Source organism: Diospyros lotus, chromosome 15, assembly GCF_014633365.1.
Source record: "Diospyros lotus cultivar Yz01 chromosome 15, ASM1463336v1, whole genome shotgun sequence".
Classification (NCBI taxonomy): domain Eukaryota; kingdom Viridiplantae; phylum Streptophyta; class Magnoliopsida; order Ericales; family Ebenaceae; genus Diospyros; species Diospyros lotus.
Genome location: NC_068352.1, coordinates 8,908,797 through 8,921,245, shown reverse-complemented (window position 1 = coordinate 8,921,245; position 12,449 = coordinate 8,908,797). Strand labels below are relative to the sequence as shown.

At 46.3% G+C, this 12,449-nt stretch overlaps 1 protein-coding gene across 1 annotated transcript; it reads right to left on the bottom strand.

The window, feature by feature from the left end:
* Nucleotides 1-9,535: 9,535 nt before the first annotated feature.
* LOC127791560 (uncharacterized) lies at nucleotides 9,536-10,135 on the bottom strand. The gene has a single exon (XM_052321543.1). The coding sequence runs from the start codon at nucleotides 10,133-10,135 to the stop codon at nucleotides 9,536-9,538; it is 600 nt and encodes a 199-aa protein (XP_052177503.1).
* Between the last annotated feature and the right edge of the window lie 2,314 nt (nucleotides 10,136-12,449).

Below are 12,449 nucleotides of genomic sequence, written 5' to 3'. Positions count from 1 at the left end.
TATGATTATATATAGTATTTTGTTGTACATTTTTTAATAGCATATATGATTGTTAAAGTGTTACTTTTAGTTGAATATCTTTTTTAGTGTACATTTTTTAATAGTATATACAATTGTCAAAGTGTTATTTTTAATTGAACATATTTTTTGGTGTAATTTGTTGGCAATTAACACTTATATATATACTACTTTTGGTGTGTAAATGTTAATGGATAATAGTACTTTTGTGTTATTTGAATGACATGTTTAATTTTATGATTTTTATTCCAATTTGATATAGATAATGATATATAGGTTTTGTGGTTTATATCAAAACAGGATATTTTTGTCATTGCTGACTAGCAGTTGTTTTCATACTATTAAAAAAATAAAAAATAATATTTTTTTAACGATAGGAATTATACCATCGCTAATTGTTCACATTATTAACGAGAGGAAATATTGTCATTATTGGTTTGTGTTTTGATAACTAAAAGTTATTTTTGATGATAGGAATCATACGGTCGCTAATTGTTTAAACTATTAACGACGGGAAATATTGTCGTTATTGGTTTATACTTTGGTAGTTAATAATTATTTTTAACGACGGGAATCATACGGTCGCTAATACAATTAACGATGGGTTTATCATTCCCGTCGTTAAAGACTTTTATCCTCGAAGGTAATAACGACGACTGATGACAGGAAAATTCCCGTCGTTACTACTTTTTAACGATCGAAAATCAATTTTCAATGACTGATTTTCCCGTCATTAAAACTCGTTTTTCTTGTAGTTTACTTAACACTACACAATACGAGATATTACACACTTAATTTACTCCACCATTCTTTCTTGGGATGAGCACTAAATCTTTGGTGGCTTCCCTCAGGGATTGGATAAACTTGAGAGGAAAATCATCATGGTAAATCTTTTATCATTATTGTATTCATCCTTTTAGTCAGATTTCATCTCTTTCTAATCTTTTTTTATCTTGGTACATTTCTTAAGGTGTTCAAGAGATAGTAGCTGCTAATGACCAAAGTAAGGCCTATTACCAGCATATGTAAGATGAGCTAGAGGGATAGAGGAGAGAGATAAAGAAATGAGACAACAAGGCCTAACACTAACAGGCTCTTTACAAGTAGTTGGAGAGTGACAATGAAAAGCTCCATGCATGGCTATTGGACATTAGCTCTAGCTTTGCTTCACAAATTAGTGCTCTAAAACGAGAGGTACATAAGCTAAAGTGGGAGGTCAAAGAAGTTAAGAAATCTCATGTTACCCTCCTTTAAATTTGGAATTAGTAAGCTAAAGAATTAGTCTCCAAGTGTGCTCATGAATTGGAGTTGTAGGAACAACTGAAGGTTGTTGAGCATCGACTAGACTAATATTATGCAATGATCTGGGTCGACGCTATTCGCGAGTCCAAGTTGTTTAAGGAATACTATAATTGGAAGGAGAGGTGCACTAGTGGCTTCATCAAGTATGAAATCTACTTAGCTCACCTTTGTTTTAGAATTGATGATGCGGTAGCCGATCACCCTCTCCCGCCTCTTCCAGTGTGCCTGCAATGGAGATGGGGATGCGGTAGCCGATCACCCTCTCCTGCCTCTTCCAGTGTGCCTGCAATGGAGATGGGGACTTACTCCCCTAGTGAATCTCCGACGATCAAGTCAGATGGCTTTTTACCAGCAAAAACTAGTATAATTACTTATGCTCTCATTATCAAAAGATGATTCGATCCCTTACCTTTACCCTTCCTCCTTCTTTTATCCTTGCGTTGACATCAAGATTCCGAATAGAGATCTTCAGGATCTCTATCCCACTTTTCTTGGAATCTTATCGATAAGGATTCCTTAATAGTCGCCCTCTCCAAAGAGTTCGGGATAGCTTTCTTCCTCCGTCATCTTTGGCGAAAGGATTAGTCCCTAAGACCTAGGGGACTTCCTTACCGAGCATCCTGCCAACTGGCGTGGCGATACATATCTGTCATGTGTCCTTCTAAATCCAAACAAGATAGCATCTGCGAAGTACCCCTTAAGCGAACACATGGCACGACTACTATAGGACGCCTTCCTAGGGCATGGGAGTAATTACGGACCCGAAGGTATTCTCCTCATCATTTGCCCCCTCACTCCTTGAGCTCTTCGGTTCGAAGGGCTCATGGAGTGCTGGAATCTCCAAAGCTCAAGCCCTTATTATCCCGAGGGTCAGTATCTACGGGGCCTGAAGAGCCGATGCGTCTTTTTCTCTCACGCGTATATGGAGGGCACAGATATCCATTTTATTCCGACGGTATTTTCTCTTCCCAATGCTCTGTCCAAACCTTTTCGTCTTTGGAACCGCAACGATCTGGGGTAGTTAGTGTTCATCATTACTCGCCCTTTGATCTTCCGCTCCTATGATTTAAACAGGGGTTTTCCACTCTTCCTTTCTTTCTTCTGATTATTCTCCACTTCCTCCTCATTGTCACACAGCCAGGTGTTCTCATCCTCTTTACCTTCCTTGATCAATCTCTCTGCAATGGCGATCACTGGCTCCGGGCATTTCACCTCAACCGGCGTCGAGCTCGTAGAATGGGAAAAGCATCTTGTGGCCTCCATTACTTGCCAGTGGATGAGTGAGTCGGAATGCCAACAATTTTGGGAGAAGTACGCAATTCTCGACGAATGGGAGGTCGAGTTCAACATCCATCTCCGAGCGTGCCATCCCGTCGCGAGTCGACTCTGTGTTTACAAGTGCGCCTTTGGTCGGGGCTTTCGACTACCTCCTCGGGGGTGGGTTATGTCACTTCTTCAACATCTTACTATCGCCCCTGCTCAACTTTCCCCTTTCGGGTGGAGGTATTTGATGGGCTTCATTGTTATCTGTCGTATTGCTCGAGTGGAACCCACGGGAGAGCTATTTAACTACTTTTTTACCACCAATCGTGACCCCGGTGGTTGGATTTCGATCTCTCCAAGAATCATAAAGGAGGGTTACCTCCTTGCCCCCAAAGAGCGCCCCGAACTTGAGATCAAAGCCTCAACCCTATTGCATTCCAGCAAATCGAAAGACTCGGACGATTGGAAGGAGCGTTTCGTCTTCGTCCGTCCTCGATCAGCCAGCTCTACCCAAAAAATTTAGTCTGTTAGCAATGGATGGACTTTGGATACCAAGCACAAACTTCTGAGCATTGAGAACATCAAGGAACCTATCGGCAAGCTTATGAAGGTCAGCCGGGACTGGGTAGAGGGATGGCTTTCTAACCCAACTCTTACCGAAGCGGGTTTGGACAGTGTGAATTGTAAGTTTTCGTCCTTTGCCTTCTTCTTCATTTCCCGCTCCTATCAGACGTTAACCTTTGTCGCTATTTTCGCAGTTGAAAATCTTTGGGAGATAACCTATTTTCCCATTACCGAGAAGATGATCTTAGACTTCCCGAAGAGTAAGGGCCCCTCGGCCCCTCCTAGCAACAAGAAGATACCTGAAAGGGCTGTCCCTCCTGAGCGAGCCCTGAAGAGAAAAAAGAGTAAAAAGTCCTTAACACCTTCCCGATCACGAAGAACGGCGGAGGGGGATCCTCGGACTTTCCAAGAGGCTTCCAAGAACGGTGCCGATGGGGGCTCAAAGGGCTTTTCTTCGGAGCCACCCGCCTCAGAAACCAAAGACCCCCCTTCTAGGCAACAGAGATCCTCAGCCGCGTCTGCCCTCTTACCGATCCCCTCCAAAAATGATACGGCGACCATCGCCCAGGTACTCGAAGCGACTCGCACGGAAGCACAGAGAAAACAAACTTCTGCAAGTACGGAGCGTACTATAACGTCTCCCAGCGTTCCTATCAGTTTTGTGTTTAAGCGAATATTAACTCCACTAGCACCAGAGGGGCGCTCAGAATTGACGGGGGAGGCTTCGTTGGAAGGGGCTTCGGTGCTATCAACGAGGGAGATACTAGCGCGCCGAACGAAACATCGTAGGGTGGAGACTGCACCTTCTACCGCTACTATCTCCGAACCTTCGGTTCCCGACGCCAACAATGCCTCCCCAACGACTGTGGCCCTCTCCAACACTCTACCAACTTCGAGCGAACCAGATTACTGTGCCGAGATTCTAAAAGTATGACCATAGTCTTTTCCTTTTGAATTTCTTTCATGTGGATGGATCTTAATCCTCACCTTGTTTCCACTTCTTAGAACCTTACGGGTTTCAAAGATTCTGTATTCCGGCAAGAGTCCGAACTTCGCACCCAGATCACCTCCCTGGAGTCCGAGGTCGAGAGGCTCCCAAGGTTTGAGTCCCTCTCCTCCCAGTTGTCAGGTCTCGAACACCGTGTCCACATTTTGACCAAATCTGTTGAGCTAGCGAAAAAGATGCAAGACTTGCCAATGAAGCCGAAGCTCAGGTGCGCGAGGATCTGGAGCTAGTCCAGAGAAACATGCTCAAGTCTAACTAGGCCAATTCCCGGCTCAGGGAGGAACTGGATGCTGCGAACGACGCCAATGACCAGCTCCAAGAAAATATCAGGAAGCTCGCCTTAGAGCTTAAGGAGGCAAAAAAGGGGCAAATCGAGGCGCTGGAGTCCTATTCTTGGTGCAAGGAAGACCTTCGCACCGCTCATGCTCAACTTCAATCCACCCTCAAGGATGCCCAAGTGGCCTTCTAGAATGGTCGTGAAGATTTCCGAAGCTCTGAAGCTTACGCCGCGGAGCTGGAAGCAGTCCTTCGAGGCAGGTTCGAGCATATGAAGAAACTTACAAATGAGTGTTTTCTGAACCTGGATGTGGACTCCATCCCCTTCAATGTTACTGTTGCCTTATCCTCCTTGGAGTAGATATCTTTGTATTCAAACTTCATAATAAAATTTTTATCTTTTCGTCTGATCTTTAGAAATTTTCCTTAGTTACTGCCTTGCTTTTGTTGTCTTCGTTTTGCTTTAGGGATCAAGGGGAATCAGGCTTAATCCTTCATTTATTTTGTTTATTGCTGAACTTGATCTTCTCATTTGCTCCCAGGGTTTTGGCCCCCCAAGGATCACGTCTGATTCCTTTCATTTTTGTTGAGGGTTTATGCCCCCCGAGGATCACGTCTGATTCCTTTGTTTTTGTCGAGGGTTCGGGTTCCTTGAGGATCGCATCTGATCCATTTGTTTTGCTCGAGGGTTCGAGTCCCTCGAGAATCGCATCCGATCCTTTGTTTTTGTTGAGGGTTCAGCCCCCCCGAGGATTGCATCCGATCCTTTGTTTTTGTAGAGGGTTCGGGCCCCCCGAGGATCGCATCTGATCCTTTGTTTTTGTTGAGGGTTTGGGCCCCCCGAGGATCGCATCTGATCCTGTTGCTTTCTGGCTTAGGGCTCGAGGCCCTCTTAAGTTAGGCTCACTTTACTCAGGTGCGCCCTCTTGGATCTTTGGAAACGAAGAGTTTTTACTCATAGAGGAAAGAATAAGTTTATTCCTAAATAACATGAAAATAATAAAGAAATACTACTGCCAGGACATATGAAAGTAATAAAGAATTATTACCGACAGAACATATGACTATAATAAAGAAATCATTACTGGTAAAACTTTCTTAAATTCTGCACGTTCCACGCGTTTTTCACTGGTGTACCTTTGGGGGTCTGGAGTTTGTAGGCGCCAGGGTTGAGAACCTCTGTTACCCTGTAAGGACCTTCCCAATTCGGTGTTAGTTTATTTGCTTCTCGCGCCCCCCAAACATCTGCTCGCCGCAATACCCAATCTCCCAAAAGAAAATTTTGCGCCCTTACCCTTCGATTGTAGTATCTTTCTATGCGCTGATTGTAAACAGCTTGTAGAATCTTTACCTGATCACGAAATTCATCAAGGAGGTCAAGGTTGTCCCTCAATTTTTGTTCGTTGGATTTGGGGCTAAAAAGCTCCACCCTTAGCATAGGCACCCCAATTTCAACTGGGATTAATGCTTCCGAGCCGTAGCATAAGCTAAAAGGAGTTTCACCCGTGGATACTTTCACCGTGGTATGGTAAGACCACAAGATGTTCGGCTATTCTTCCACCCAACTTCCATTTTCCTCATCCACTCGCGCTTTTAGACTGCATAACAAAGTCCTGTTGGCGAGCTCAATTTGTCCATTAGCCTGTGGATGGGCTACCGAGGTGAACTGCTGCCTAATTCCCAATGCTTGGCACCATTCTTGGGCAGATCGATCAGTAAATTGAGTGTCGTTACCAGAGATTAGTACCCGAGGAATTCCAAAGCGACAGACCACATTTTTCCATAGAAATTACTTCACACGCCGGGCGGTGATAGAGGCCACTGCCTCGGCTTCGACCCACTTTGTAAAATAATCAATAGTGGCCATGATATATTTAACCTGACCAGCCGCTAGGGGAAAGGGCCCCAAGAAGTCAATACCTCATTGAGCGAAGGGGCAAGGCGTAGCCAAATGAGCTAGTGCGACCGCTAGTACATGGACTAAGTTGGATGTCCGCTGGCATCAGTCGTAGGTCCTAACTAGCTGTTCTGAATCTTTTACCATCGTTGGCCAATAATACCCCTGCTGAAGAGCTTTTTGGCTGAGAGTTCGGGCTCCGATGTGGCTTCCACATATGCCCTCATGAATCTCTCTCAGGATATAATTTGCTTCACGAGGTCGAATACACTTGAGCAATGGCTGCGAAAATGACCTTCTATAAAGCTCCCCATTAACTAACACGAAGCTTCGGGCCTTTCATCTAACCTCCCGAGCTTCTGCATCATCTTCGGGGAGTTTCTCCTCCCTTAGGTACAACAGGAAAGGATCCATCCAGCTAGGCTCGTCCTCCACACATAATTGATCTACAACCTCTTCAATACTTTTCTGTGGCAGGGACTCGATCTAGATTTCTCGAGAGCTTGTAGGGAAAGAGGAAGAGGCAATTCGGGACAACAGGTCTGCCTCCGCATTCATAGCCCGAGGGACATACTCCACCTTTACATGTTGGAAACATGCCATCAATTCTCTGACCATGGCTAGGTATTGTTCCATGTGGCCTTCCCGAGCTTCGTACTCTCCATTCACCTGTTGCACCACTAAATTAGAATTTGAACTCACCTAGATGCTCTAAGCTCCCAATTGCTCTGCCAATCTCAATCCTACCAACAAAGCCTCATACTCCGCCTCGTTGTTGGATACTCAGAATTCAAAATGTAAAGCATAAGGCCATATCTGTCCTTCGGGACTCTTTATCATTAATCCTGCTCCTCCGCCACCCGAGGTTGAGCTTCCATCTACAGCCACTGTCCATGGTCTCTAATTTTCCTTTGCCCCTTTGGGAGTCCCTATCCCTTCGGCGATAAAGTCCGCCAACGACTGTGCCTTAATAGCCGGCCGTGGCTTATATTCAATGTCAAAATCAGTAAGCTCCATTGCCCATTTCAACATTCTCCCTGAAAGTTCTGGTTTGCTAAGAACCTGCCTCAAATGTTGGTTAGTAAGCACAATAATCGTATGAGCTTGAAAATAGGGCCGAAGCTTCCTAGCCGAAACTACCAAGGCGAAGGCCAACTTCTCCATGGGAGGATACCGGACCTCCCCTCCTGTTAACCGCTTACTTGCATAATAAATGGGCCTCTGTATCTTATCTTCTTCTCATACCAGCACCGAGCTTACGGCTTCTTCGGCCACCGACAAATAGATATACAATAGTTCCTGGTGAGAATCGGAGGTGTAGCCAGATGCTCTTTTAGCTTTTCGAAGGCTCTCTGACATTCATCGTTCCATGCAAAGTTGTTTGCCTTTGCTAGGACCTTGTAGAAAGGAAGGCCTTTTTCCGCCACATGAGAGAGGAATCTCCCTAAAGCCGTCATCCTGCCCGTAAGACTCTGCACTTCCTTGATACTCCTCGAGGCTAGCATATCCATAATGGCTTTAACTTTTTCTAGGTTTACCTCAATCCCTCGGTGGTGTACTATGCAACCCAAAAACTTTCCTGCAGAGATGCCAAAAGCACATTTAACAGGATTAAGTTTCACATGGAACTTATGAAGGGTTTTGAAGCATTCCTCCAAATCTTCTGGATGATGTTCTGCTTCCATGCTTTTCACCAACATGTCGTCCACGTATGCTTCCATATTTCTCCTGAACTGGTGTTGAAAAAGCTTATTTACTAAGCACTGGTAAGTGGCTCCTACGTTTTTCAAACCAAAAGGCATCACTGTGTAGCAGTAAGTTGCCTTATTAGTAATGAATGTTGTTTTCTCCTGATCTTCCGAGAGTAATGGAATCTGGTGGTATCTTTGGAAAGCATCCAGAAAACTCATGAGCAAACAACCGGCAGTCCCATCAATCAGGGCATCAATCCTCGGAAGAGGGTAGCTGTCCTTCAAGCAAGCTTTATTAAGATCAGTGAAATCAATGCAAAGCCTCCACTTGCTCTTCCCTTTTAGGACCAACACGACATTTGCTAACCATTCCGGATAATCAACTTCCCGAATATACTGTGCCTCCATTAACTTCGCAACTTCCTCCTCAATTGCTTGAGCTCTTTCGGGAGCGAAGCTTAGCTTCTTCTGCTTGACAGGTCGAAAGCCCGATCGTATTCCCAATTTGTGCGTCATAACTTCTGGATCTACTCCTGGCATGTCCTGAGCAGTCCATGCAAAGATGTCCGCATACTGCCTAAGAAGTGCTAAGATCTAACCCCTTAACGGGTCTTTTAATTCTGCACTCATCCTTATACAACGATCTAGGCAATCTTCCTTCAAAGGTACTTCTTCCAATTTATCCACCGGCTCTGCTGTTTTTGGATCTTCCAGTCCTTCTAGTAGAAAACTGACCTCCTTTAGAGGATTTTCTCCCTTTCTTCCTTAGGAATCCCTTCGGGAACCTGGAGCTTCTCCTCGCAACATAACTTCTCTATCTTTTGCTATGCCTATAGAGGTCATATAACACTCGCGTGGTGAGCGCAAATCTCCCCGTCCTTCGCATGTTCCACTGTCTGTAGGAAACTTCATCATCATATGGTACGTGCTAGGAATAGCACGAAGAGCATTAAGGCCAGATCTTCCTAGAATCATGTTATAGGCCGAAGGCACGTATGCTACCAGGATATCTAGCATGACTTGAGAAGTTCGGGAGCCTTTCCATACAGTCAGCGGAAGTTGAATGATCCCTTCCAAATATACGGCCTCCCTATCAAATCCCACAAAAGGGACCCTCGCTAGCCTTAGTTATGCCATTTCGTACCCCATGCCTAAGAAGGCTTGCCGATACAAGATTTCAAAGGAACTTCCTGGATCCACGAGGATCCGTCGAAGCTCCCATTTCCCGAGCTCGGCTGTTATCACCAGCAGATCATTTCGATTTGGGTACCCCGGGAGGTCACTATCTAAAAAAGAGATTGGTTCAACATACCTCGACCTTTTTAGCCCAATGGCTCGACCACCGGCGCCTCGCTCATCTTTCACGATTGGAACCTCCCCTGCAACGAGTGTATGGAATACTGGAGGCTGGGGATGATCATCCTCTCCCCGCTGCGATCTCTCTCTTCAAGGCCAATGTCGAGCATGATCTCGATCGTCCGTTCAGTCCCTCTTGAGGGGACTCCTTGACCTCGACCGTCAGTCCTTCCTTCTTCGAGAATCGCCTTCCTTAGCCACATAACTCCTTAAGAAACCTCGGTTGATGAGCTCCTGGATCTCCTCTTTTAACTGGTGACATTCCTTCGTATCGTGGCCATGATCTCGATGGAAACGATAGTATTTATTCCGATTCCTTTTATCAGACGGTGCCTTCATCGGTCGAGGCTTCTTCAGATAGTCCTTACCCTCGATGGTGGCCAGGATCTCCGCTCTTGGGGCATTTAAAGGGGTAAAACCACCTGAATCCCACCGATGACGATGTTTTTCCTTCCGGTCATCATTCTTCCTTTCCTTGGGGTGCTTCTTTTTGTCTTTCTTCTCTGCGTGTTCTGCTTTCTTGGCTTGCATAACTTCTTCGGCGTTTATATGCTTCGTAACGCAACCCAAGATGTCCATGAACGTAATCGGGGGCGTTTTCGCCAATGACTGAGCAAAAGGGCCAAGCCTTAGGGCGTTTTGGAATGCCACCATAGCCACACTGTGATCAAAGTTCCCAATGCTCAAGGCCTCCATATTGAAATGTGAAACAAAGTCTTTCAAAGGTTCTCCTTGGTTCTGCTTCATACTTACGAGGGCCATGGTGGACCTTCAATGCCTCCGAAGAGGTGCAAAATGTGCCAGAAAGCTGCCTCAAAGCTGTGCAAAACTCGCGATAGAATGGTGGGCTAGGTTGGAATACCAAGCCCGTGAATGCCCTTCCAAGGTCGCCAAGAAGACCCTACACCACATCACATCTGAGGCATCCTGCACCATTGTAACATCCCGTTCGAGGGATAGGAAGATCCAAAACAACTTATCCTGATGGGCCTACACGAACTTCCCAGGGGGGTCACCCATCTCTGGATTACCCCAGGTCAAGCACGCTTAACTTGGGATTTCTTTGCCAACATTCAGCCCAAAAGGTATCCAGCTGTTGTTGTTTCCTTTTTTACACTATCCTCGATATATACTAACTTCTCTGGGCTCTCGGGGTATTACATTCTCCCCCCCTTAAGCACATGACGTCCTCGTCATGCGACCTTACAACCGGTCCCAGATCTCTCCCCCCTTGCATGGCCGATGTGGGATTCGCCTAAGGTGCCTACACGCACCCCCCATAGGGGCCTCACGCCCCCTCGGGACTCAGCCTCCTCGCTGAGGTTTGCCCCACCACCGCGCTCAGAGGCTCGGGGGTCGGCTCTGATACCACTTGTAACATCCCGTTCGAGCGATAGGAAGATCCGGAACAACTTATCCTGATGGGCCTACACGAACTTCCCAGGGGGGTCACCAATGTAATACCCCGAGAGCCTAGAGAAGTTAGTATATATCGAGGATAGTGTAAGAAAGGAAATAACACCAACTGGATACCTTTTGAGCTGAATGTTGGCAAAGAACTCCCAAGTTAAGCGTGTTTAACTTAGGGTAATCCAAGGATGGGTGACCCCCCTGGGAAGTTCGTGTAGGCCCATCAGGGTAAGTTGTTCCGGTCCTTCCTATCGCTCGAACGGGATGTTACAGCCATCATATGAGAGGTAAAAAGATCGAGGTGGTCTATTGGGTCAGAGGTCCCTGCATAAGGTTTGATGGTCAGAATGCAAAGACACTCCGGCGGTACCACCGCCATGATCTCTAGGCTGAGGGGCTGATTCACCCTTGTCCCCTAAGCCTCTCCAGACTTCGGCTTCAGGGCGGCGATCTCCTCTTCCAATTACTGTAGTTTCCTTTCTTGCCGCTCCTGCACATACGACAAGTCGGAAGATTCGGCTGCCTCGCCATGCCCGTTGTCTTACCCTGGCCTCCGCGGATTTTCCTCCCGCAGATATGACTCATCCTCCCTCGAGGGCCCTTGTCTTTCCTCCGTCCGAAAATGCTGGGCTTGTTGTCGATCCAAGAAGCCCGTGAGTAACTCCGCCAGCCACTGCACCTAACCTTCTAGGAGTGCTATCCGATCAGGAGGGGGTGGAGGCCCCTCCGGACTCTGATCTCTCCTTGGCGGGCTTCTTGGAGGATTCTGCTGACTGGGCTTTGGAACGGGGTTACCCCCAATGGCTCGAGATTGCTACCTTCTTGTCGCCATTATAGCAAAAGGAGATTACTAAAGAACATCCCGACTTGCTGTGCTGGAGAGACAGAAAAGAAAATGCCTCGGCCCCACGGTGGGCGCCAATTGATGATGCGGTAGCCGATCACCCTCTTCCGCCTCTTCTAGTGTGCCTGCAATGGAGATGGGGATGCGGTAGCCGATCACCCTCTCCCGCTTCTTCCAGTGTGCCTGTAATGGAGATGGGGACTTACTCCCCCAGTGAATCTCCGACGATCAAGTCAGATGGCTTTTTACCAGCAAAAACCAGTATAATTACTTATGCTCTCATTATCAAAAGATGATTCAATCCCTTACCTTTACCCTTCCTCCTTCTTTTATCCTTGCGTTGACATCAAGATTCTGAATAGAGATCTCCGGGATCTCTATCCCACTTTTCTTGGAATCTTATCGATAAGGATTCCTTAATAGTCGCCCTCTTCGAAGAGTTCGAGATAGCTTTCTTCCTCCATCATCTTTGGCGAAAGGATTAGTCCCTAAGATCTAGGGGACTTCCTTACCGAGCATCCTGCCAACTAGCGTGGCGATACATATCTGCCATGTGTCCTTCTAGATCCAAACAAGATAGCATCTGCGAAGTACCCCTTAAGCGAACACGTGGCACGACTGCTATAGGACGCCTTCCCAGGGCATGGGAGTAATTACGGACCCGCAGGTATTCTCCTCATCAAGAATCTAAGCATCTTGGGCAATTATTTGACGAATTGGTGTACACCTAGGAGGTTGCTTGTTTTGAAGCTCTAAACTGGCCCTACTATGACTCAGATCCAAAGAGCCTAGAAGCTTATTTGGACTCTTACCTGGAAGATG

What these genes read in the sequence shown, in the direction of transcription:
- LOC127791560 (XM_052321543.1), bottom strand. Translation starts at nt 10,135, where the DNA reads ATGGCCCTCGTAAGTATGAAGCAGAACCAAGGAGAACCTTTGAAAGAC.